At 44.3% G+C, this 26191-nt stretch overlaps 1 protein-coding gene across 9 annotated transcripts in view; it reads right to left on the reverse strand.

The window, feature by feature from the left end:
• DMTF1 (cyclin D binding myb like transcription factor 1) overlaps nucleotides 1-9923 on the reverse strand; it is a 67769-nt gene extending 57846 nt beyond the window's left edge. For 3 of the 9 annotated variants that reach the window (XR_005558430.1, XR_005558431.1, XM_039357501.1), the window contains exons 1-4: nucleotides 9636-9923; nucleotides 4037-4153; nucleotides 948-1070; nucleotides 122-216 (exon numbers count right to left, since the gene is read on the reverse strand). Coding sequence is in view for 7 of the 9 variants with exons in the window: in XM_039357501.1 (XP_039213435.1) it covers nucleotides 122-216; nucleotides 948-1070; nucleotides 4037-4145 (327 nt within the window). In the remaining 2 variants the exon portion in view is untranslated. Of the gene's footprint in view, nucleotides 1-121; nucleotides 217-685; nucleotides 755-947; nucleotides 1071-4012; nucleotides 4154-9635 lie in introns of all 9 variants that reach the window. The other 6 variants (XM_039357504.1, XM_039357502.1, XM_039357506.1 and 3 more) reach the window with 6 other exon arrangements.
• Nucleotides 9924-26191: the final 16268 nt, after the last annotated feature.

The raw sequence follows: 26191 nt of genomic DNA on the forward strand, positions 1-26191 counted from the left end.
GACGTGTGGACTTCAACTCTCAGAATAAACCCATTACTCCGAGGGCAACCGTTTTATAGTTTCAAATCCCACGCAGCCATGCCCCAAGAGTGCATGGGACACCACAAGAACGGCATCATACCTGAATCTGAGTCACCGTTCCTTCGTTAACTTCATGGTCAGCTACTTCTGTAGTAGCAGTCATGGTCACCTCAAAGCTCGGATCACTTTCTGAAACTGAAAAGCACATAAAGGGTTAAGCTTGTGTAGGACTATTATCTTCATTGTAAATATCCTTCTCATATATGCACAGTAGCTACCAGGCTCAATGAATATGTTTCAGTCAGCTATGTCTGCTTGCTATTTCTGTTTTGCCATCTGTTTTCTTGAGGTATTCAGGGCCAGTTTGGTCTAGTGCAGGGGTAGGCAACCTTGGCTCTTTTATGACTCGTGGACTTCAATACCCAGAATTCTTGAGCCAGCCATGCTGAGGGGAAAGGGAGAGGTTTCCAAGCTGAGCCATGCTGGCTCAGGAATTCTGGGAGTTGAAGTCCACAAGTCATAAAAGAGCCAAGGTTGCCTACCCCTGATCTAGTGGTAAAAGCACCTGGCTAGGAACCAGGAGATGGTGAGTTCCAGTCCCGCTTTAGCCATGAAAGCCAGCTGGATGATCTTGGGCCAATCCCTCTCTCTCAGCCCAACTCACCTCACAGGGATGTTGTGGAGAAAAGAGGAGAAGGAAAGTGCGTTGATATGTTTTCCCCCTTGAGTTGTTCTAAAAATAATAAAGGTGGTATATGAATGAATGAATGAATGAATGAATGAATGAATGAACGAATGAATTGTGGACTCAGTTCAACAACAAAACTAAAATTCTCTTGCTACACATTTCCACAAACCCTCCTGGTCTACATGTATGTTTTACTGTAGCCGGTTACATCTGCAGATCTTTCAGGAGAACCACTTACGTGGAACTGCAACGACAGAGATGCATGGAGTGCTGCCGTCAACGCTCTGGTCATCTTCTGACGATAAGCAAAGCCTTTTATGGGGAGGTCCGATGCTGCCTTCGGAGTCTATTTCGTCTGCCTCTAAAAACGCATGCAGAGAAGAACGACAGCCATGAAAACTCAGAAGGGAATCACATCTGACATTATTTCATGCTGAACTGCCTACTGCAGATCATTCAAGGACACTCAACTGGAACTCCTACGGCAGACATGTCAAACACAAGGCCCGGGGGCCGGATGTGACCCACAAAGTGGTTTCATGTGGCCCGCGAAGCCATCCTGGAAACAGTGAGGGAACGGCCCCTGCTGCCTTGGCCCTGGCCCAGGCCGGCCGGGAGCCAATGTACAATTTTGTGGTGGCCAACTATGCTGAAATGCATTCAGTCTTAGCTCCACAAGGCCATCTGGAAACAGTGAGGGACCAGCCGCTGCCGTGTCGGCCCCACCCCAGGTGCATGCTGGGGAGATGTCACCCTTTGTGAGGAATGAAGAAATGCACCATCGCCTGGAAGTGGCCAGCAAATGGCCCTCGCCTACTTCACATATCCGGCTTGATGCGCTCTGGGGGAGGGGTTTCGGCAGGCAGTGGGGGGCTCTTCTCACAGTGCCAAGAGGCTGAGCCGGGCAGCACAAATCCAAAAAGAAATGCGAGGCTGCCTAGCTCCCAGCCTGTCCGGTTTCAGCAGGCAGTGGGGCGCTCTCCTCACAGCGCCAAGAGCTGAGCTGGGTGGTGCAAATCTGATGAGAAGTGCAATGCTGCCTAGCCCCCAGCCTGCCCAGTTTCAGCAGGCAGCAAGGTGCAAAGTTGGCGAGCTTCACACTGCCCGGCTCAACCTCTCGGTGCTGTGAGGAGAGTGCCCCACTGCCTGCTGAAACCATGCCCACCCAGTAGGTCACACCCACTCCATCCACGCCCAGCCAGTAGGCCACACCCCCCGAGCCCCCCGAGGGCAACCGCAATGCTGATGCGGCCCTCAATGAAATTGAGTTTGACACCCCTGTCCTAGGGAGAAATGTAGTTATTGAAAGATGCCAGTTTTAAGTTCCTGAAAAATATTCACATTTTAGCTGTTGGTCGGGGCTGCGCAATCCATTTTTTTTCTTTTTATGACCCTTTAATCTCTTTGTTTCGGGGTGGAGTTGTTACAACTGGATGGAGCTGAGCGTTTACTGGCCGGATGCCGTTCCTGAGGCCAACATGCAGTTCATAGCAGATATTTTCTCTTTGCACCCTGATAGAGAAACATCTGCCACTGCCTAGTCTCACTCTCAACTTTCTGAGTGTGAGACGAGCATCTTCGCCTCTAGGCTGCTCATGGGGTGCACATGGGGCTGCTCATGGGGTGCACAATTCATGGCCTTCTTGAAATCCAAGACCCCTTTTTCAATCCCCAGAGATCAGCAACTAACATTTAGTGGTGTGATTCTTCCCTTACACGAAAAAAATAAATTAAAAAAACGCCTGAAAACAATACTTTGCCCACGATATCATTAAAATAAGTTTGCTTTAATCCAATTTTCATACACATTAAAGTCTAATGCAGTGGTTCTCAACCTGTGGGTCGGGACCCCATTTGGGGTTGAACGACCATTTCACAGGGGTCGCCAAACAAGGCGGTCCGCCATTTTTCCCCCCTTTTCTTTGGCCATGCCCCTGGCACCCGGTGATGTATAAGTGGTTGGGGGGGTCACCACAACATGGGGAACTGTATTATGGGGTCGCGGCATTAGAAAGGTTGAGAACCACTGTTCTAATGGTTTAAGAGTCGTTAGTCTGCCATAATCAAACCAATAAGGAACCATTTGTCATCGGTTTGCATAATTCCAACAGAAAGTCATCCAACCTACTGCGCAATTGTTGGTGCAATTAATCACAATTGTGGGTAACTGATCTGGTCCACTGCTCCCACATCCAATTCCAGGCTCAAGCCATTTGAATTTAAGGAGTAAAATGGTTCAAAACTCCTGAACACCCCCCCCCCAAATTGTTTTTAGAGGGAAATGTCCAGACTGGGTCAGGGTTTTGCACCATCCTCATGCTTCAGCAATGGCTGAATGGGTGCGATGACTCAGTGGTTAAAGATACTGAGCTTGTCAGATGGAGAGCTGACAGACTGGGTTCAAGACCCGAGCGTGCATGAGAGGGTAAGCTCCTGTCCTTGCTTCAGCTCCTGCTCCCCTAGCAGTTTGAAAGCATGCAAATGCGAGTAGATAAATAGGTACCACTTCGGTGGGAAGGTAACAGCGTTCTGTGTGCCTCTGGCGTATAGCCATGCTGGCCATATGACCAGGGAAATTGTCTTCGGCCAAGAAACAGAGATGACCACAGTGTCCTAGAGTCGGACATGATTGGACAGAGGGAAACCTGTACCTTTTACGCTATGCTTCAGCAGTGTGATCACGGTCTATTTTGAGGGGTGGGATTCCGTAAGTGAAGTGGGTGTCCTAATGAAATGCAAGTCCTAAACCAGGGGTAGGCAACCCTGGCTCTTTTATGACTCGTGGACTTCAACTCCCAGAATTCCTGAGCCAGCCATGCTGAGGGGAAAGGGAGAGGTTTCCAAGCTGAACCATGCTGGCTCAGGAATTCTGGGAGTTGAAGTCCACGAGTCATGAAGGGACCTAGGCCTAGGCCAGAGGTAGGCAACCTTGGCTCTTTTATGACTTGTGGACTTCGACTCCCAGAATTCCTGAGCCAGCCATGCTGAGGGGAAAGGGAGAGGTTTCCAAGCTGAACCATGCTGGCTCAGGAATTCTGGGAGTTGAAGTCCACAAGTCATAAAAGAGTCAAGGTTGCCTACCCCTGTTCTAAGCCATTCACTGCAGAACCTTGATTTTTTTTAAAGGACATTCCTGAAATTCCTCTAGAAAACTAAAACCCCAGTGAAAATGCGACACTAACACCCATCTCTCCCAAATTTTATTACAAAATTATGCCACCCACCCTACCCAGCGGTGCAACTGAGCCCCATATCTTGGTCTGAGGAGTGATTATAATTTGAAATAATATGGAGAAAGCATACAGTGAAATAACAGGTGTTCTATACCATCCTGGGGGCAGTGAAGAATAAGGTTGCCTTGGGTGTCTTGTGTCAGAGTTACAGAATTCACGGTTTCTACTGTCACTGTGTCAGATTCTTCTTCAACTGTGGTCATAATCAAATCTACAAGAGAATAAGCACCGATTAGCCACAAGGTCATTATTTATTGATAAAAGGGAATATTTGTAACTCAAGAGTTGAAACAAGGAGTCCTTGGCGCTCTCTTGCAGACGTTTCGTGACCCACCATAGGTAACATCATCGGAGGTAATCTTCTAGCACTAATGTTTCCTGGTTTGGGTCATGAAACGAAATAAGCAAGCTCAGAGAACACCACAAACCGGGCCATTTATTTACTTGGAACCTACAACCTCCTCATTTAGCTCAGAATCAAATGCAGAGTAAGTAAAACAGCCATGCTATAGACCTAGACAGAAGACATCTGCTCCTTGTTAAGAGTGGCTTTTAATTTCTCGTACCTTCTCATTTGTAACTTCAAAAACAAACAGTTATCCTAAGATCAAATAAAAGCTGGCTACTCCCTTGAGAGGGCGATTACCAAGAAGAAACTCAACATTCTTCAAGGAATAGAAAATTTGAGGGACAGACTCATGGAGTCTGTAAGTGCAAGGGTTACTTAGGATTTTGAAGAGTATCTGGTCCATCCCCTTGCAGGCATCCACGAGAGAGAGCTATCCCGTCTCTGTTCAAGCATCTCTAGGGAAGGAAAGTTCACTGGTTCCCGAGGAAGTCTGTTCCACTGTTGACCACCTCTTACCACCAAGAAAGTTTTCCCGATGTCCAACTGAAATTTGCTTTCTTGTGATTTTAAGTCATCGCTTCATGCCATGTCTTCAGGAGCTCTAGCCTTCTCTTCTACATTCAGATGCCAAAAAATGGCTCCTAGGTTTCCCCCATCTTGTAACTTTGATTCTTATTACTCAGATCAAAGAGTTTTGTATTTCATCCAGCTGAGATCCATGTTGTGGATTGCTGCCCATTGTTTTGCCAAGTTGAGGTCCTCAGGAATCTTGATAAGTGCGGTCTAAGGTCTTTTGCTATCCTCCCTGTATGTCAGCCCTGCGAGGTGGTCCAGACGAGAAGCCCCTTTATGAGCACAGTTCTAGCTTTATTGTAAGGTTACATTAACAGAATCTCGCAAGACTGAAAAAGTATCTTTCTCCTCCTTTCCTTTTAATAATAACAGTCATAAAGTTGGAAGGGAGCTTGGAGGTCATCTAGTCCAACCCCTTGCTCAGGCAGGAACCCTTCTCTGGAAAATTAGGGAGGGCCCCTTCTGACATGCTGCCCATGCCTCTTCTTCTTCAGTGACCTGAGAAACCTTTTCAATGCTGGTTAACCAGACTATGACTCTCCCTTCTGTCTTCCAAGTTCATTCCCACATACCATTACACTGTCTTTGGGACATCTGCAAATTTGTTGGGTTGTTGACGTGGCTAAGTGTGGATGAATGTGCGCGCGTGCAACTGGGCAACAGCAAATGTGAATTGTAACCAGTAGAATTTCACTGTTGCCTTAAATTCACTGGGTCACTGTGTATTCCAAAGAACCTGTTGTGCCTCATTGTTCAGCTGAAAGTGACATTTGTGTGTCCCTTCCTTTCCTGGCTATTGACCTGTGCTGTGTCTGTGTTAGCCACCCCTATCTGGAACACCTAGGCAGACAGCAAGGGAGGCTTACAAGATCCATGTGCCTCAACAGGCAGTGCACGTGTGAATGCGCGACCCTAAGCTGAACTGCGAAGTGCCTGTTAACACACTCAGAATATTTAGCCCTTTCGTGAAAGGCAGAAACCTCATAGATGCAAACAATGCACGTATTCTCAAAATCCTCATGGGAGGGACAGGCCAGGCTCCTGCTTGATGCCCTGCTCAGCAGTTTTAACAGAAATAAAAGCAAGCCAGCAAGTGAATAATCTAACAGCGGTGAAACCCTACCAACAGCTGGGTGTGTCTTCTTGAAGAACAGAACTACATGTGATCCTGGCACCATGTCGGAAAGAAGATATGTGGGACAGGAAAAAAGTGCCTCCATGCCGTGATGCTGAACACTACAACACTGAGTCATGCTACGTGACAATGTCTGCTGAGTTGTTGCCCCCGTGAGGACGATGGCCAAAAACCCATGATAGATTGAGTGACCACCACTGTTTGGGTCATGCTGTCAACCTCTGCATTTTCTTGGACTAGAAGACCTGTAAGGTCCCTTCCAGCTCCGTTATTCTGTCAATTCTTCTGCCGTTTATATGGTGTAAAACTACAGATGGGTAGAAAACATCTGGCTGCTGCTAGTGAGAATGTGCAAATTGGGGCCATCATGGAAAGCTCCGATCTGCAAATGTTTTGACCTTGAAATTCGATGTACAAAATATTACGGAAGTAGTTGAATCCTGAAACTGACCTCAGAAAAGGTTTAAATTTCCAAATTTGACCCTTTCTGGACCACTTCAATGAAATTAGAACATCCACCAACAGGATAGTTTCCACCTCCATGGATTATAATGGTAAATTATACCATTTACCATTAATTACCCCCTCATGTCGACTTGTGTTCCTTTGCCTAATCCCAGAGGGCACTTTTGCTCCAAAATTAGACCTGTTGCCTGCAAACAAGGCTAGTTTTGGTTTGCAAGCTGAAGTATTTGTCTTGCAAGCACCATTGACTGAGGCAGAATACAGGTAGTCCTCAATTTACAACCCCAATTAAGCTCAACATTTATGTTGCTAAGCAAGGCATTTGTGTTAAAGGAGTTTTGCCCCATATTACTACCTTTCTTGCCACAGTTATGTTGATCACTGCAGTTGTTAAGTTAGTAACTTGGTTGTTAAGTGAATCTGGCTTCCCCATGGACTTTGCTCTGCAGGTTGCAAAAGGGGAACCACACGTCATAAATATGAGTCAGTTGCCCAGAGTCCGAATTTCGATCACATGACCACAGGCATGCTGCAATGGTCTTGTGAGCAATAGTTGCCACTATTTTCAGTGCAGTTGTAACTTTGAACAATCACTAAATGAACTGTTGTAAGTTGAGGACTACCTATGTATCAGTGATGGCGAACCTTTTAGAGACCGAGTGCCCAAACTGCAACCCACTTATGCATCGTCCGGTGCTGGGTGGGTGTGACCCATTGGGTGGGCGTGGCTGCGGTGGTAACAGCAGACTGGATGGGACTAAAAAGTTCAATCAATCAATTCCAACTGTGCAAGATCTTTTTTTTCCCCCACAAGAAGTTGAAATTGACTGATTGAACCTTTTTTTTTTTGCACACGGCAGCGGAGGCCTAAAGCGAAAAGGTTTTATAAAACCCAGCTGAAGGCCTAGGACTGGGGCAACGGCGCGTGTGCCCACAGAGAGGGCTCTGAGTGCCACCTCTGGCACCCGTGCCATAGGGTCGCCACCACTGCTATATATCATTCCTACAATATCCATAGTGTTCTGATAATGGGATTTTTTTTTTTTTTTGTCCTTCATTGCTTGTTAACTCCCCCATTGCCTATAAGTCATTTTCAGCAAGTTGGTCTTTAACTGTAATGTTCATTTCAACAACGTATTTAAAATGTAACAGAAGATTAAAAAAAAATTAATGGTCCTCTCCATAAATCTGTCTTCGGAGCCAACGATATTGCCACAGCTGATGGCATATTTGAAATTCGACATGAAGCAATGTTTTGAGGAGCAAAGTTGATCTATCTGAGGACTGAAATGTATTTTGAAACAGTACTATGTATTCTGTGCAGGTGTAAAATTAAAGAACAGTTTTGAAAATACAGCAGAACAACATAGACATTTTGAAATATATCTTTTATTTGTCAAAGCATTAAAGTAAGTTGCATACTTTATCTAAACACGCCAACTGAAAAGATGGAAGCAATTTACTTCAGAGTATCAGTGGTAAAATATCCATGTAGGTATTTTTCAAATTCAGGAGAGGATCTATTCTATGTTAAAATACCATTGATATAGGTTGGAGGGAGGAAGGAAGATCTATGTGGGCAGAATATGAAAGCATTCATTTGCTGTAGTGAAGATACAGTTTGTAAAACTACCATTTACTAGTGACTGAGCAGATTTAGGAATCAAAATCGTTTAATTTAGCAAAGTAGAGTATGAAAGCAGCACTGGCCCTTTTTGGTGCTGAGGTTGTTATTAAGGAATACTATTAGGCACTCCTTCACAGAAGGAGCAGAAAAAAAACCAGAAGCATAACCGGTAATGGGAAAGACAAGATGGAAAAAGTCGGAACTGGAAATACGTTGGTATTATGGAAGGGGAGGAGATCACAGGAGTTAGGCGACAAGAGAGGGCAACCTTTCATGTGTAGGGGTGCAGTATAAGAGGAAGGGAGGAGGAACAAAAAGGAATTTATCTTTTCAAAACTGTGACAGTCCCACGTATTCCCTCTTAGCCTGGGAACGGAACTGGTTCAATTTTTTGGTTCACACCAAACACCAAATCACCAAGCTAAGCACCCCTCCTTGCAAAGTTAACTCTATGCTAGTCTAACGTGCTGTGTGAAGGCAACCACCAGGCAGCTTCTTAAATTAGCACAACAGACCTATGAAAATTATATTGCATCTTATTCTTCTACATCCCCCCCCCCACCAGTCTCATTACTCTGCCCTCTTCTGCCCTCTCATAGCTTATTCTGGCCTTCCCCCCCTCTCCAAATGCATCAAGGGAATGAGACAGAAGGTATTTCACAAATAAAGAAGCAACAGAACCAGGAGAGGCAGCAATGGAATAAAGGGATAATGGGGTAAGAAGGAAAAAAAGAAAAAAAAGAAGCAAGTTATCATAGTTACGATGTACAAAAGACAAAGGCATTTCCTATAAAAATAGGTTGCTCCATATTATATTATATACATGAGACACATATGGCCTACAAGAAAGTGTGTGTATGTGTTTGTGTATCCACATAACTATATTATATAAACACCCTTAGATACAATTTCTGAACGATCTATATGGAATACACACAGGGCAGACAAAGAAACAGACATCTTTATCTATTAATAGAATACCTTGGCAACCTATTTTTATATATATATACAAATGCAACGAAGGTCAGACCCCCATAGGCAATTTATTGCGTAGAATATATTAAATGTTCCAATTGGTGACCATTTTCTTTAAAAAAAACTCTTACTCATTTGATGCATGAACCTCTGAATACTCCTAAGTACAATATTGTATGTATGCATGCATGCATGTATGTAATACCCACATATTATATTCCATTTTCTCGTCTGATGGGGATCCTATTTTATTGCACAGGATATTCTATTCTATATCGCAGCGGGACAGAGGCGAAATCCGTCTCTGGGCGGCCTAATCCCCCCCAAAAGCCCCCCCAAAAGGGTGGGGGGAGGAGCGAAGAGAGCGGGGGCGGGGCCCTCCCCCTCTTCCTCCCCCCCCGCGTTCGAAGGAGCTCCCCCGGGGCGACCTCTCCCCCCGACCCTCCCTCCGACCCGGCTTCCCTTCCCTCCGGTGGCTGCGGAGGACGGGGCCAGGCCGGGGCCTCTCCTGCCCCTCCTCTCCGGCTCCAGGGCCGGTAGCTCCGCGCAGGCCGGTCCGCGGCACTTACTTCCTGTTTTGGGTCCGGGCACTTGAGAAACCAGGATGGAGGCTCCGAAATGCCAGGATGGAGGAAATGCCCGCCGAGCGCCTCAGCCGCAGCAGCAGCAGCAGCAGCAGCAGCGGCGGCAGCACAGCGGAAGGGGCGGTGCCGGGGGAAGGAGCAGCGAGAGGAGCGGGCAGAGCGGAGCGGAAGCGCCGACGCGGGGAACTTCCACCGCCCGCTCGCCGCTTCATCTCTCTCTCTCTCTCTCTCTCTCTCGTCTGCTCTGCCTGGCGGTTTGTTTGTTTGTTTCTGTCTGTCTGTCTGTCTGTCTGTCTGTCTGTCTCTCTCCTCCCTCCTCTATTTCTGTCTCTCCTCTCTGTCTCTCTCCTCTCTCCTTTCTCTCCTCCCTCCTCTCTCTCTGTCTCTCCTCTCCCTCGCTCTCCTTTTTCTCTCCTCCCTCCTCTCTCTCTCTCTCTCCCTCCCTCCCTCCTTCCCTCCCTCCCTTCCTCTTTCTTTCTTTCTTTCTTTCTTTCTTTCTTTCTTTCTTTCTTTCTTTCTTTCTTTCTTTCTTTCTTTCTTTCTTTCTTTCTTTCTTTCTTCTCTAGTCTATGCTTGGATGGGAGACCACAAGGATATCCTAGGGATGGAGAAGATGATCTAAAGAATGTTGGTTGGATCTTCCTTCCTTCCTTCCTTCCTTCCTTCCTTCCTTCCTTCCTTCCTTCCTTCCTTCCTTCCTTCGATGGAGGTTCCAGGAAAAGGTGGGGGGAAAAATCTTGCAAAAAGTGGAGAATGTCTTCTGTATATAGAGACCTATGCCTGGACACTTTATCCTAACTAAATTTGCAGATGGGGGAATGTATGGCCTCTGCAGATGATATACGCTAAATAAATAATAATAAAGCTATGCCTGGAGTCTCCAAGAGGTGGGCTTGGCTTGACGAAGAAGGCATTGCATTCAGGTCTGGCGCCAAAGCCAATGAAGAGCAGCAGACACAAGTTGCGGGACTGAGTTCCTTTTATTGAAGCGCTTCAGCAAAAGGGGTCCCAACCAGCAAAATGCCAGGACCCAGAACAAGGATTCAATAAGCTTTTATACAATTTTTTCAAGGTGGGATAAAGAAACATTGTCTAATAGGCTTTTTGAAACTTATCGAAAGGGTCCTATATTGGCTCCACACCATCCCTATTTCTAAGTCTTAACTAATAAACACTTCAAAAGTTATCTAACAAATATTTTATTGGCTCTACTTCAAGCCTATTCCTAAAAGTTAACTAATAGGCATCCTAGAGGACTTTTAGCAAGTCTTCTATTGGCTCTGTCTTAGCCCAATTCCTTATCTTAGCAATATGTCTTGTATGATATGCTTATTTTCTACATTGAAAGGGGCCCCCACTTGTCCACACTCCCTTTTCCTTTATCTTTGTTATTCAGGCTTCCCAAATATAATCTCCCTGCCTTCTGAGTTGATGCCATAACCTTGCATTTTTATAGCAAATGGCCCTAGAGCAAATGGCCCATCAGCACTGCTTGGTAAGCAGCCTTTGGGAGCATTTATTTATTAAATTTATTTAAGTTAATTATAAATTTATATAGCAGCCCATCCCATTACTGAGACTCCAGAGTAGGAGACTCCTCAGCGGGAGGATAAGCTGCTCTGGTTTTGAGAAAAGTTGTGTCACTTTCAGATTTTTTTTTGTTCTTAAATTGGCTTAATTTTTGAAACCAGACAGCATCTTATTAGACAGACTCAAAACCAATTTTAAACTCGCTCAAAATGGAGACGCCGATATATTGTGAGAAAGTATAAATTTAGATTCCACAGGCTGGGATAGTATAAATCTATGCATGTCTACCCTGAAGTAAGCCTGTTACATTAAATTCCCAATTAAGCAAGAATGCAACTTTAATAAACTGCAAGGAGTAGACTGATGTGCCACGTATTTTTCAAATAATTTTATTGAGAATTACAAACAACAAAAAATGCAAACGGGAAAATACAAAAAAAAAAAAAGGAAAGGAAAAAAGTGGGGGTATGAAATAAAATAAAAAGGGAAGGAAACTAAAAAATTTGACACCCCTGCTCTAGTCCAATCCCCTGCTCAAGTAGGAGATCCTATATTATTTCAAACAAGTCTTTTTTATTTTGCAAGCCTCCAGTGATGGAGCACCCCAATTTCTGAAGAAAAGCTGTTGCACTGGTTATAAATGCTACCGAATTTTTTTTTTAAAGAATATTCTTTAACCTCTTCAAAAAGAAAAAAACCCCCTCACTTTTCTTCTCTTCTTCCAGCATCCAGTGGTGATTCTCCTTGTGAAAGTGGCCTTGTTAGCCTGTGAAAGCCAGGAAGTGTCCAGACGTACCATATATTTTCTGTGAATAAATTCTCTGTGGCTACTCGATTTTTTTACTATGATTTTCCCCATAGACATTTATTAGGATTATGTTCTCTACTGCCTGGTAACCACCAGATGGTGCTCTTCTCCACCTTTTGGCTTTTCAGCTGAGTAATTTCCTAATAGGCCTTTTGGATTCCTGTTTTTATTAAGGTTCCATTGAGAGCAAAAGTATCACACCAGTGGTGGGATTCAGCCCGTTCGCACCAGTTCGGCAGAACTGGTAGCTGATTTTTTGTTACCCAGGCCCAGAATGGACTTCCGGAAACGGCATCCACACAGAGAACCGGTTGTTCACATATTTCAATCCCACCACTGTATCGCACTCATTGTCCATAGAACGTGCTATCTTAAATACTTGGTACTGAACACCCAGCCTGCATGGAGGAGGGATACAGTGTGGAGCTAGCCTGGAGTCACAAAAGGGGCAGGGATGACCCACCTGAGTTCCTTGGAGCCTTGTCTAATTGTTCCCAGGAGTAGGCTTTCAGACTAGGGAGATTCCTGCATTATAGGCAGAACATAATAAAGTAGTTAGCTTGAACCCTGCACGTCTGAGGCTGGTTGTTTGCCCCTGACATTTCTTGACTTGCTGAAAAGACCACTCTGTTTTCTGGTTGCACGTTGTTTGTTTATATATTTATTTATTATTACATTGATATGCCACCCATCTCCCCATGGAAGGACTCTTATGCTTGTTCTACTGCAGGGTTTTTCAACCTTTTCACCCATTGTACCACTTTTAGGATATGGCAACATCCGAGTACCTGACAAGTACCTTGTCGCCTGGCAAGGTGTCAAAAACTTGATGACCCCCCCCCTAAAAAAGGAAAAAAGTGATAAAGTACAGGTAGTCCTCGACTTACAACAGTTCTCTAAGTGACTGTTCGAAGTTACAATGGCACTGAAAAAAGTGCCCCCCAAGCCACAGCTGAGCAAGACACCTGCCTGCCCAACTGGCGGCGCTCTTCCTCCTGTCCGAGGTTTTCATTGTTGTGAGCATTTCTGTTGAGGATTGGCAGCGGGGGTGGGGTGGGGGGTGTTTGGTTTTATTCTCCCCATCTGCTGGGTGGTTGCAGCAGATTTTGGTCACTTCACAAGACCCTGGGACACTGTGACCGTCATAAATATGAATCAGTTGCCAAGCATCTGAATGTAAATCACACGACCCTGGAGAGGCTGCAACATTTCAGCTGATCAGCGCTTCTTCTGGGCTCAGCAGAAGCACCAGGATCAGCGCCGAGCTCCAGCTGGAGTCTGGCACTGATTCTGGCGCTTCCATTGAGCCCTGACAGCCCCGAAGAAGCGCTGATCCTGGCGCTTCTGCTGAGCCCTGACAGCCCTGCAGCTCCAGCCATCTCTCGCTCAGGCTTGTGCGGTGCTGCCACTGGTTCAGCTCATTCTCCTCCCCCGCTACCAATTTTCTAGAATGGTTGCGTACCACCTGCCAGGTGCCAATGTACCACAGGTGGTACCCGTACCACTGGTTGAAAAGCCCTGTTCTACTGGATTGCTATATCACAACAGCCTTTTAGACATGCTTCCAGATAATCAGAAGTGAGAAAGCAATAACGAAAGGGTAAAGGTTGCCTTGTATTCAGTTTGGCTTCTGTCCAACACAGGAAAATATCCAGTAGCACAAACATGTTTAGTAATACTACCTTCTTGGGTTTTTTTTTAAATTACATCACAGACCAGTCTATTGGCCTGTCATTTCCTGGTGGTCTCTCATCCATTCATCCTGTAGGGCTACGCACCCTTGAAAGTCATTCAGAACGTGTTCTACAGATGTTGTACCAGTGCTATTCACTGGTTCTGTGCCCACCAGAAACGTTCACCCCAAATCCCTCTTATTGTGGCTTCATGTGGCAGGGAGGCCATCGTGTGCTGGACATTCAGTAGGGTTTAGTGAAGAATAGGACTGTTCAGCTGATTAGAATCCAGGGACTATGACCCCATGAAAATGGCTTTCAAAAGATTGAAAAGGAAAGCAGTAGCTAAGGCATCATGTGTGACTCTCATATGTTCTAGACCTGAAACGAATGGATTGCAAAGCAGAGGTCATGTTAGTGTGGGAAGAATCCAGAGAAAGAAATATTTTGGGAAATATTAAAAAGGCAGAATAGATTTCCCCAACTGGTTTTAAAGGCAGAACCAACCCCCCCCTCCACAAGTCTCTCTTTCCCAAACAAAAACCAGGTCTGCAGAAATGCAGATGTGATAATCTTGTCAGAAAGATTGGAGTCAGGAAGCTTGAATTAGAAAGATCCCTAGAATCAACAATCCCTCACACCAAAAAAAATCCAACAGTCATCAGCCACAGCCCCAGGGAAGCAAAATATGACCTTTGGAACATAATAGGATTAACCCACCACCATCAGAATACCAGAAAGGCACACTCAGACTCAGGTCAAAGTTCATGCCACAGGAAATACGAAGCCTCAAATAGGGACAGGAAACAACCTCGAGAGCCCCAGAAGGTATAAAAACCCACCACTCACTGCTACATGTGGTCAGTTTTTCCAGAGCCATCTTTCTATCTGGCTCTCCTCTCCAATAAACTATAACTTTCTTTCTAAAGCAGTCTCCATTTTGATTATTCCCAGCTTGGACTGGACCCTGATGAAAATGTTTCCTTCAACGATAGGTCTAGGCAATTATTGTTGACCCTATGGCTCTTTGTTTATTATTTTCTTCCCACTTTTCCTTGAATTACTTTTTCTAGACCACCTGCATAATTACTGACACATGGATCATCTGCTACCTCTTCCCTCCTAGGGGGACGTTAATGAGATTTGTGCTGAAATGTGATTATTTCTGCAGGTGGATTTCTACACCTAGGGTAAAATAAAGATGCCCTTGAATCCAGCTTGTCTTCTGATGACTATAACTGCAGATTCCTGTCCCATTGGTTTCTTTCAAGATGTTCCTTTTCCATTTTCCTCCCCTCTTTTTAATAAGCTTCGTTGAAGATATTTTTTTACAAAGTTAAAAAAAGGTAAACGAAACAATACAAAGAGAGAGAAAAGGTAAAGAAAAAAATCTTTAAAGTTTTAAAGCCATAAAGAGAGAAAAAAGTAGAAAAAGAAAATTGAAAGAAGAAGAAAAGAGATTCCACTCTTTTTCACAGCAGCTATAAATATATTTAAAACCGTTTCTCCCATTCAAAATTATACAATACGGTTCCCTTCTTTCTTTGTTCTGCCTATAATTCATCGGCAAATCCAGAAATCATCGGTTCATTTTTATCTACTTCCAGCAAAAAGTCCATAAAAGGTTTGCAGTCTTTTATAAAACCAGTAGTAGTTTTCTTCCTAATCCAGGAAATCAAATTAGCCATTTCCATGAGTTCGTCCATCTTCACCATCCGTTCCAGCAGTCTTCCATTTTTTGTGTGTATAATAACCTCCTCATTACCACATATAATAATAATAATAGTAATAATAATAATAATAGTGATAATAATAAAGTTGGAAGGGACCTTGGAGGTCATCTAGTCCAACCTCCTGCTCAGGCAGGAAATCTTATACCAGGGATGGCAAATCTTTTAGAGACCCAGTGCCCAAACTGCAACCCAAAACCCACTTATTTATCACCAGGTACCAGGTGGGTGTGGCCGCATTGGTCATGGCAGACTGGGTGGGTGAGGCCAGGGCAGCGGGGGCCAGTCCCTCGCCATCTCTGGGACATGGCACACGTGCCCACAGAGAGGGCTCTGAGTGCCACCTCTGGCACACGTGCCATAGGTTCGCCACCACTGCCTTATATCATTTCAGACAAATGGCTGTCCAGTCTCTACTTAAAAACTTCCAATGTTGGAGCATTCACCGCTTCTGGAGGCAGGTTGTTCCACTGGTTAATTGTTCTCACTGTAAGGAAATTTCTCCTTAGTTCTAGGTTGCTCCTCTCCTTGATTAGTTTCCATCCCTTGCTTCTTGTCCTGCCTTCAGGCGCTTTGGAGAATAGCTTGACTTCCTCTTCTTTGTGGCAGCCCCTGAGATACTGGAAGACTGCTATCATGTCCCCCCTCGTCCTTCTCTTCGTTAAACTAGACATACCCAATTCCAGCAGCCGTTCCTCATATGTTTTAGCCTCCAGTCCCCTGATCATCTTTGTTGCTCTTCTCTGTACTCTTTCTAGAATCTCAACATCTATAAAATCAACCCTTTTCTGACTGACTATCCATATGTCCTAACAGAAAAAAGTTTCTGTTTTTTTGTCTGGATGTTAATTTTTAAAATTCTCTGTCTCCTCATAGGCCTTTGTGTCCAATATTTTTTTCATGTCCATCATGCATGGGAAAATGTCCACCATGCTTTCGACACTTCCAACAATGATTTGAATATTCTTCTGCACCTTTCTTTGTTTCCAAAGCTGGACCTGCTTAGCTTCTGCCCGTTTAGCGCTGCCACCCACAGAAGCTCATGTACTGTATAAAACAGCAGCTGGATGTTGTATCCCAATCCATACCTTCTTTCTGCAGAATGTGCTTGCTATATTTGGAAACACCTCACTAGCCTGGCTTCCTCAGAAATGGGCAGTGTTCTAGGAGACTGTAGCTGAAATCCGTAGCACTTTTCTGCATTTGAGCTCATTCACTTTTTTTAAAAAATCTCAGCTCCATTCATTTAGAATCTTCGAAGAAGGGGAAAAAAAGTGTCACAGAGAAGAAGCAGTCAACCTATTCTTCAAAGCACCTGAAGGCAGAACAAGAAGCAATGGGTGGAAGCTCATTAGAAGAGATCCAACCTAGAACTAAGGAGAAATTTACTGACAGTCAGAACAATGAATCAGTGGAACAGCTTCCCTCCAGAGTTGTAGGTGCTCCAACACAGGATGTTTTTAAGAAGAAGCTGGATAGCCATTTGTCTAGAATGGTATAGGGCAGTGATGGTGAACTTTTTAGAGACCGAATGCCCAAACTGCAACCCAAAACCCACTGATGTATCGTCAGGTGCCGGGTGGGCATGGCCAATTGGGTGGGCATGGCCAATTGGGTGTGGCCAATTGTGTGGGCGTGGCCCATTGTGTGGGCATGGCCAATTGTGTGGGCGTGGCCCATTGTGTGGGCGTGGCTGTGGTGGTAAGGGCAGACTGAGTAAGACTAAAAAGTTCAATCAATCAATTCCAAATTTGTGAGATCTTTTTTTTTTCCCCGCAAGAAGTTGAAATTGATTGATTGATTGAACCTTTTTTTTTTTTTTTTTTGCACACAGCGGTGGAGGCCTAAAGTGAAAAGGTTTTATAAAACCCAGCTCAAGGCCTAGGACTGGGGCGATGGCGCGGGTGCCCACAGAGAGGGCTCTGCGTGCCATAGGTTCGCCACCATGGGTATAGGATCTCGTGCAGCTGGTTGAACTAGAAGACCTCCAAGGTCTTTTCCTACTCTGTTATTTTGTTATTTTCACCTGTAAATGACTCTTCCCTGTCAAGAAGGGTGTGTGTGTCTTTTGGTCTATCTGTCACTACTTTCTCTTAAAAGTCTGGATGTGCTTGTGGATTCCAAAGACTGGGGGCTTTGGAATTGTGTTTTGTGAAAACACAGCCACTTGTGGCTGGTTCAGCAACCTGAAGTAAATCTCACGCATGTTTTCACTGCAAAAACAAACAAACTAACAACAGCAACAACAACAAAAAGCCTTCTGATGTTCAAAAGAGCAATTGAAAAGTCTTGGAAAGGATGCTAGGATGGCATTTGAAAACAGATTTGTAAGCAGGCGCAAGCAGCACGCAGGTCAAGTGGAAACTGAAAAGCTTCCCAAAAGGTCTTTGCAGGGAAAATCGACGTATATAAAAGATGAGAGGTAAAAAGATGAGGGATTGGCAGTGGGTGGAGAGCCGTCTAAGATGCAAGAGAGAGAAAGCCCTGAGGTGGCTTAGCATATGGGTTTAACGGCACAGTGACTGTGACAGGAAAAGACCAGGAGGTCAGCCAGCAAAATCTGAAGACTGACAGTCCGTGTTTTCCTTCCTGTCAGTTTGACCTCATTTCTTCCTTTCTGCCCTGCTGGGCAAATTAACATGAGCACCAAAATGCAGTGGAGAGCACAGAACCTGTTTCCAGAAAATCTCAAGAAAGTGTTTTCTTGCTCTTCATTCATTCCAGAACAGATATAAAGATGATAGAAATTTTTAATTGCTGCTTCTTGCAAACAGCAGGCTATTTTGCCAAATGAGGCAGGCGTTCATCAAAATGTATTAGGCTGAGATAGAGAAACTCCGTCAAGAAAAAGGGGGGGGGAAATGCTGGAGGGGGGCGGGAAATGATCGTGGCACCCATTAGAGAAGATGCCTTTATAAAAATGTAGATTGTTGTTCCTTGGCGGGGTGGTGGTGGTGGTGGAGGAAGCAGTGGGAGGCCAACACTGCAGGGTTCTCAGTATTATCCTTCAGGCCAAGACATTTCACTTCTCATTGAAGAAACGTCATCAGCTTCATCAACTGACGCAGCTTCTTAGATGAGAAGCAAAGTGTCTTCTTTTTCGTTCTCAAAAAAGAAAAGAAAAAACCCTGTCCAGTTGCCTTTTGAAAAAGCATATTTGAGGCAACCACGACCTGGATGATTGAGAAACTCCAGAGGCATTAAACTTTGCAGAAGTTTCAAACCACAGTTTGTACTTTTTAGGCAGCAGACACGACAGGGAGAAAATGGCAGGTCCAAAAAACAGGCTCTTTTGCTGCCAGGTTTTAACAGTTCTACCTGTGGATGCCCCAGACCTGCAAAATGAGAGATGGAGCCTGCATGTAGCAGGCCACCCAACCCTGCGATTGTTATCCTGGCGCCACTGTTTGTGGCATTGCTACGTTGTACAGTGGAAACCTGTAAGTATCTGCCAATGGATCTAGATCAGGCGTAGGCAACCTTGGCTCTCTTATGACTCGTGGACTTCAACTCCCAGAATTCCTGAGCCAGCATGGCTCAGCTTGGAAACCTCTCCCTTTCCCCTCAGCGTGGCTGGCTCAGGAATTCTGGGAGTTGAAGTCCACGAGTCATAAAAGAGCCAAGGTTGCCTACCCCTGGCCTAGGCCTAGGCCGCTTTATGACTCGTGGACTTCAACTCCCAGAATTCCTGAGCCAGCATGGCTCAGCTTGGAAACCTCTCCCTTTCCCCTCAGCGTGGCTGGCTCAGGAATTCTGGGAGTTGAAGTCCATGAGTCATAAAAGAACCAAGGTTGCCTACCCCTGATCTAGATGGTTAAAGGCCTGGAGACTAAAACATAGGAAGAACGGTTGCAGGAACTGGGTATGGCCATTCCAGAGAAAAGAAGGACTAGGAGTGACATGATAGCAGACTTCCAGTATTTGAGGGGCTGGTCAACCAGAAGGCAGGACACGAAGCCATGGGTGGAAACTAATCAAGGAGAGAAGCAACTTGGAATTAAGGAGAAATTTCCTGACTATGAGAACAATTAACCAGTGGAGCGACTTTGCCTCCAGAATGCTTCGTCACTGGAGGCATTTAAGAAAAGACCGGACAGCCATTTGTCTGAAATGGTACAGGATCTTTTGCTCGAGCGAGATATTAGATTAGATGACCTCCAAGGTCCCTTCCAAGTCTGTTATTCTAGGTCTATCCCTCCTTTGCAGGATGTTCTCAAGATTGTAAAGCTGTGAAAAAGGGAAAGCTGAATGTTGCAGTGAGTTGTAGGGAGAGGGAGAGCAGACTCGCAACAGCTAACACAGTGTTTCCCAAACTTGACAATTTTAAGGCATGAGGACTTCAACTCCCAGAATTCCACAGCCAGCATTGCTGGCTGTGGAATTCTGGGAGTTGAAGTCCACATGCCTTAAAATTGTCAAGTTTGGGAAACACTGAGCTAACATATTCTGGCAGCGTTCGGATCTCCCAGAAAAGCAGAGAGGGTGTCCTTTGAACAACTTTGTTATTTTCACATTTCACACCTGCAAGTCCTCCGTGCCAAATGGGGCGAGCTCTTTCTCCCGTCTGAGGAAGGGGTGGGTTTTGATCCACGTAAGGACAAACTAGGAAAATTTCTGGCAGGGACCTTGCCGCGATTGGTAAGGCTTGTTTTTCGTCTGGAGACGAGCATCTGCTGAAAGACACAATGATTGCTGGCAACTATCAGAAGACAGACGGGCCGATCTATCAATCGATTCAATATTCCATTCTCTTCCCAGGCTTTCCATTCTCAGGGATAGTTTATTTGCAGAAGAATAAAAGCGAATTAACTTGCCTTGGATTGGGTGCTTTTCTTCTGCAAACATGCCTGAATGCCACTTGAAATGAGCTATTCAGGAGCTATTTCTACCTTTCAAAATGGTTGGCAATCACAGGGTTTTCTTTGAAAAGTAAGGCCCTGTCAGGTTTACATCTTTTATTACTGATTGATCCTGCTGCCTGCAGGTTCATGACACAGAGGGGATGGTGAATACATTCAGTTCCCTTGCTTTCTAATTTTTGTTTTGGTTGAGGATGAAAAATCAAGGCCTATCTTGTATCATATTGTGTTTAAGACTCTTATTCCATCTTGTTCCATCCCAAACTCTTTCAGGGGACTGAAGAGAAATAACACATTGCTAATACCGTAGGCATCCAGCCCTCTCAATTCCTGGCAAATAGATGGGGAAGAAATGGAGGTAGTGACAGATTTTATCTTCCTGGGCTCCAAGATCACCGCAGATGGGGACTGCAGCCAAGAAATTAAAAGACGCTTGCTCCTGGGGAGGAAAACTATGGCAAATCTAGACAGCATACTAAAAAGCAGAGACATCACCCTGTCAGCAAAAGTGTGTATAGTCAAGGCCATGGTTTTCCCAGTTGCAATGTATGGCTGCGAAAGTTGGACCATAAGAAAGGCTGAGTGCCAAAGAATGGAGGCCTTTGAACTATGGTGCTGGAGAAGACTCCTGTGAGTCCCCTGGACTGCAAGGCGATCAAACCGGTCAGTCCTAGAAGAGATCAACCCCGACTGCTCTTTAGAAGGCCAGATCCTGAAGTTGAAACTCAAGTACTTTGGCCACCTAATGAGAAGGAAGGACTCACCGGAGAAGAGCCTAATGCTGGGAAAGATTGAGGGCAATAGAAGAAGGAGACGACAGAGAATGAGATGGCTGGAGTCACTGAAGCAGTGGGCGTGAGCTTAAATGGACTCCAGAAGATGGAAGAGAACAGGAAGGCCTGGACGAACATTGTCCATGGGGTTGCAATGGGTCGGACACAACTTCGCAACTAACAACAACAATACTGTAGGAGGTAGCTTCATTCCAGCTGTCAGATCTGGGCTGAGAAAATCTGGACTTCAACATGGCATTAAAGTAATAGAGAAAAGTCTTTTCTGCTATATTTGGGATTTATGCATTGAGAAATGTAAGATCCCAGTCCCTTACTTGAACTTGAGATACCATATCTATCTAATCAGATAACCCAAGCGGAGACTTCTTGATCAAGCAGCACTTTATTTGATCAAATTCAGCAGCTGGGTGGCAAACAATCTAGAACGCTGGCAGAGTTATGTCCAGAAGCACCACACCTTAAAAAGTTGGTAGCATTGCTTTATAAACTTTGTTAGCAAATGAAAATCAGACAACAGAGCCATTACATCATAAGGAAGACATCAGTCATTCTTGTACACTCCCTTATTCCCTCCTTCAGTACATCCCATCCATGTACATGATTCCCACGCTTGCATGAGATTTCCCTGGCGCAAAAGCTGATTACAAAAAGCAAGAAAGCAACAGTTAGACTAAACAATTTCTATTTGCTCCAGAACTTTTCAGACTCAAGAGCCCCAAATTAAATCTTCCTATCAGAGATGGGGAAACATTATAGAACAAACAGAAGATACCAATCAAACCGAGGAGACATTATGCTATTTGAGACTCAACAGATTTCAAAGGGATTCAACCAGTTTCAAGCATGAATATAGTACTGTGTATAATAAGGACTATATTAGGGATGGAATTTCTAAAACATAGATACCTGTATAATTGTCAGAATCCAATTATACTTCATCTCCAGTTATCAATTATAGAAAACCCCATTTCTGCCCTCTCTGGATTCTGTCATAAAGAAAGGGAAGGGGGTGAACAAATGGGCTTTATGGCCCTTCGGTACAACTTCAAAGGGATTGAATGTGGTTAGCACCAAAAGGCCTTATCATAACAAAGGAGGCTATTTACCTTTCATGTAGTTTTCTCTGACGTCTCCATCCAGCCGGCAGAAAGGAAAAAAGGGGTGGGATTGTGATGCCTGAAACTGTCACTGGAAGAAGAGGGTGATTGGGTGGGACTACTGGGGAACCCCTTAAAGCCTCGAATGGGAGAGCTTGGACCTCAAGTACTGCAAGAATGCCTGCACCCATTTTCTCTTAATAAAGGATTCCTGTTGGAAGAATTATTCCAAGAGTTCTGTCTTCTTAAGATGCAAAGTGGGGTGGGTCCTTACAATAATCCCAATTTTGGTTCCAGTTTAAATTTATTGCAGTCAAAGAGCCATGCTGTCTGTATTTTCTGCAAACCTGGTTTCCTAGCGTGTCATTCCTTACCTCATTTCTGTAAAGTTACATCATGACTCTCTTCTTTCTACAATCTATTCTATCTAATCAAAAACGTAAATCATACATTCTATGTTTTTTCAGGAAAAGTCCATGGGGGGGGTATTTTCAGACAGCAATAAACATAGATTATTTCTTTAATCAAGCCAGTCAATTTGGTCATCTCAGCAAGTTCTAGCATCTTCACCAATCGTTCTTCCACTGTAGGAATTGTCAAATCTTTCCATCTTTGTGCAGACAATAATTTTGCTGCAGTTTTGTCATACACAAAGACAACATTCCATGACTTTTTGTCCAACTGTTTCTCCATCGGTGGAAGACTTCCTGGATATTAATTGGGAGATTAATCTTTAATGAAGATTGGATATTAATAATTGGATATTAAACTTTAAAATCCTCTAAATCAGTGTATTTAAACCCAAAAATTTATAGCTGTTTTACACATCCACCATGCATGATAAAATGACCCTTCTTGTTGTTTATATTTTCAATATCAATTTTAAGCACATTTTTAGATTGTAGATAAATGTTCTCGTGTCCCACATCATTGGTATATCATTTTATAAAAGTTCTCTTTAAGATAACACAGTGCAAATGCCACATATTTTCCCATTGTTCAATCTGTGTATTATAAGCAAAAAATTTAGCCCACTTTATCATATGTTCTTTCACTTGTTCTCTGGTAGAGATGGTTACCAGCATCAAATTCCTGGGTGTGCAGTTAACAGGTAGGCTGGCTTGGTCGCTCAACAGTGAGACACTGGTGAAGTGGGCACAGCAGCGCCTGCATTTTCTGCGTCGCCTGAGAAAGCACATCTTCCTTCCCCTGTCCTGACCACTTTCTACAGAGGGATGATCGAGAGCATCCTGTCATACAGCATCACAGTCTGGTTTGGAAGCATCCCTGCTTCAGACAGGAAGGCGGTGCAGAGAGGTGAGGATGGTCGAAAAGATCATTGGCAGTTCCCTCCCTCCCTTCCATCCAGGACATACTGTAGCATAGAAGCGTTGCTTGAGCAGGGTCCGCAAGATTGTCTGGGACACTACACACCCTTTTCATGACCTGTTTTCCTTGTTACCTTCTGGGTGGAGGCTCCGTGGTATCTGAAGCAGAACATCCAGATTCAGTCATAGTTTTGTTCCATACAGTATTAATCTTGTGAACTCTCAAGCTTCCTCCTTCCATTATGTATTCAAGATGGACAGTGAATAATATTTATATGTTACTTATATGTAAGGGTGTAGGTCTAGACATATATTGTATATAGTATGTTTTAAATGTGTTATGTATGTGTACACTTTGAGAGGAAGCAACTAAATCTCATTTTTAATGTGTGCCATTGTGCCCACAGGAAAAAAATGACAATAAAAGTTTATCTTTATCTGTCTGTCTGTCTGTCTATCTATCTCATTCTTTGTCCATGTGAATCAATGAAATGTAGGAATAATCAGCACTGACATACTGGCTGGGGAATTCTGGGATTTGAAGTCCACAAATTTTTAAAGTAGCTAAGGTTGACAAACACTGGGCTAGAGGAATATATGAAGAATTGCAAGAGGCCAGATTTATCCAGAAGACACAGGGGAAAAAAGAAAGAAAGATGGTGACCAGGATGGTCCAAACACATACACATATACAAAACCTTAGCAACTTTAAGATTTGTGGACTTGTGGCTTATGTAGAAGGCGAAGAACAGACCATTGAGCTTCAGATTCAAGTTCTAGAGTGTTTCTCAAATTTGCCAATTTTAGGATAAGCGGGCTGACCGGGGAATTCTGGGAGTTAAAGTCCACACCTCCTAGAGCAGGGGTCTTCAAACCTGGCCCTTTTATGACTTGTGGACTTCAACTCCCAGAATTCCACAGCCAGCGTGCCTGGCTGAAGAATTCTGGGAGTTGAAGTCCACAAGTCATAAAAGGGCCAAGTTTGAAGACCCCTGTCCTAGAGAGCATCACTGGATGTCGATCTTGCTGTCAGATATGAGATTCATTGGATTTGTCACCCCTGACGGGCACCAGAGCAACACTCAATATGTGTTGAACGGCTGTGGCTGAATGTTGAATTCTGTTTCTGAAATTCTACACAAGTGACCCTGGTTATTGATACGTTCTAGTTTTACAGAAGCCACAGATTGTAGTATTCCTGCTTGGGCCTGTGGGAAGTCAGTCCCCCAGAGAAGGAAATATTAAAATATTAAACAGGGCAGAAAAATATATTTTCTCAAAGGATCTTGAAGAGGCAGAAAAGCATGCCCAGTTTTCTTAATAGCCCTAGGTCTCCCTTCCCCAAGCAGAAACCAGCTCTATAGAGATGCAGATGTAAATCCAGCGAACTAGGAGATTAAGAAGACAAAGACCTAAAAACTACATACCCCACCCAAACTCTAAAAGTCATCAGCCCCAGGGAAGCAGGATACGACCTTTGGACATAATAAGATTGACCCATCACCATCAGAATACCGGAAAGGCACACTCAGACTCAGGTCAAAGTTCATGCCACAGGAACAACTCCAAACAAAAGGCTCCGGAGGATATAAAAACCCACTTCCTACATGTGCTCAGTCCTTTTTTTTCACTTCTCTTGCTGCCAGAACCATCTTCCTGTCTGGCTCTCCTCTCCAATAAACTACAACCTTCTGCCCAAAGCAGTTGCCATGTTTATTCCCAGCTTGGATGAACCATGATGAAGACTTTTCTTCCAACAGCCTTTGTAGCTGGGGGGGGGGGGGAGAACAGCCTGGTTGCATGCTTTGAATTATTTCACTTTAAATATTACCTTCTCAGTAACAGCTTGACAGTGCCGGAAAACCTTTGCATAATAAAATAGCTTACAGTATAGGCAAGTCAGTATTCTGAGCGGATGGGAACCACAGATTATGTTATCTGTAAGGCTGATGCGTTTATTTAGTAATAGTAATACTAGTAAAGTTGGAAGGGACCTTGGAGGTCATCTAGTCCAACCCCCTGCTCAGGCAGGAAACCCTACACCATTTCGGACAAATGGCTGTCCATTCTCTTCTTAAAAACTTCCAGTGTTGGAGCATTTACTGCTTCTGGAGGCAGGCTGTTCCACTGATTAATTGTTCTCACTGTCAGGAAGTTTCTCCTTAGTTCTAGGTTGCTTCTCTCCTTGATTAGTTTCCACCCGTTGCTTCTTGTCCTGCCTTCAGGTGCTTTGGAGAATAGCTTGACTCCCTCTTCTTTGTGGCAGCCCCTGAGATATTGGAACACTGCTATCATGTCCCCCTTGTCCTTCTCTTCATTAAACTAGACATACCCAATTCCAGCAACCGTTCCTTATATGTTTTAGCCTCCAGTCCCCTAATCCTCTTTGTTGCTCTTCTCTGTACTCTTTCTAGAGTCTCAACATCTTTTTTACATCGTGGTGACCAAAACTGGATGCAGTATTCCAAGTGTGGCCGTACCAAGGCATTGAAGAGTGGTATTAATACTTCACGTGATCTTGATTCTATCCCTCTGTTAATGCAGCCTAGCATTGTGTTGGCCTTTTTGGCAGCTGCAGCACACTGCTGGCTCATATTTAGGTGATTGTCTACTAGGACTCCGAGGTCCCTCTCACAGTTACTATTATTGAGCATGGTGCCACCTATGCTGTACTTGTGCATTTGGTTTTTCTTGCCTAAATGTAGAAAGCAGTGGTTCTCAA

This window comes from Crotalus tigris, unplaced genomic scaffold (assembly GCF_016545835.1).
Source record: "Crotalus tigris isolate CLP2741 ecotype Arizona unplaced genomic scaffold, ASM1654583v1 scf7180000018925.3142382, whole genome shotgun sequence".
In the NCBI taxonomy this organism is placed as follows: domain Eukaryota; kingdom Metazoa; phylum Chordata; class Lepidosauria; order Squamata; family Viperidae; genus Crotalus; species Crotalus tigris.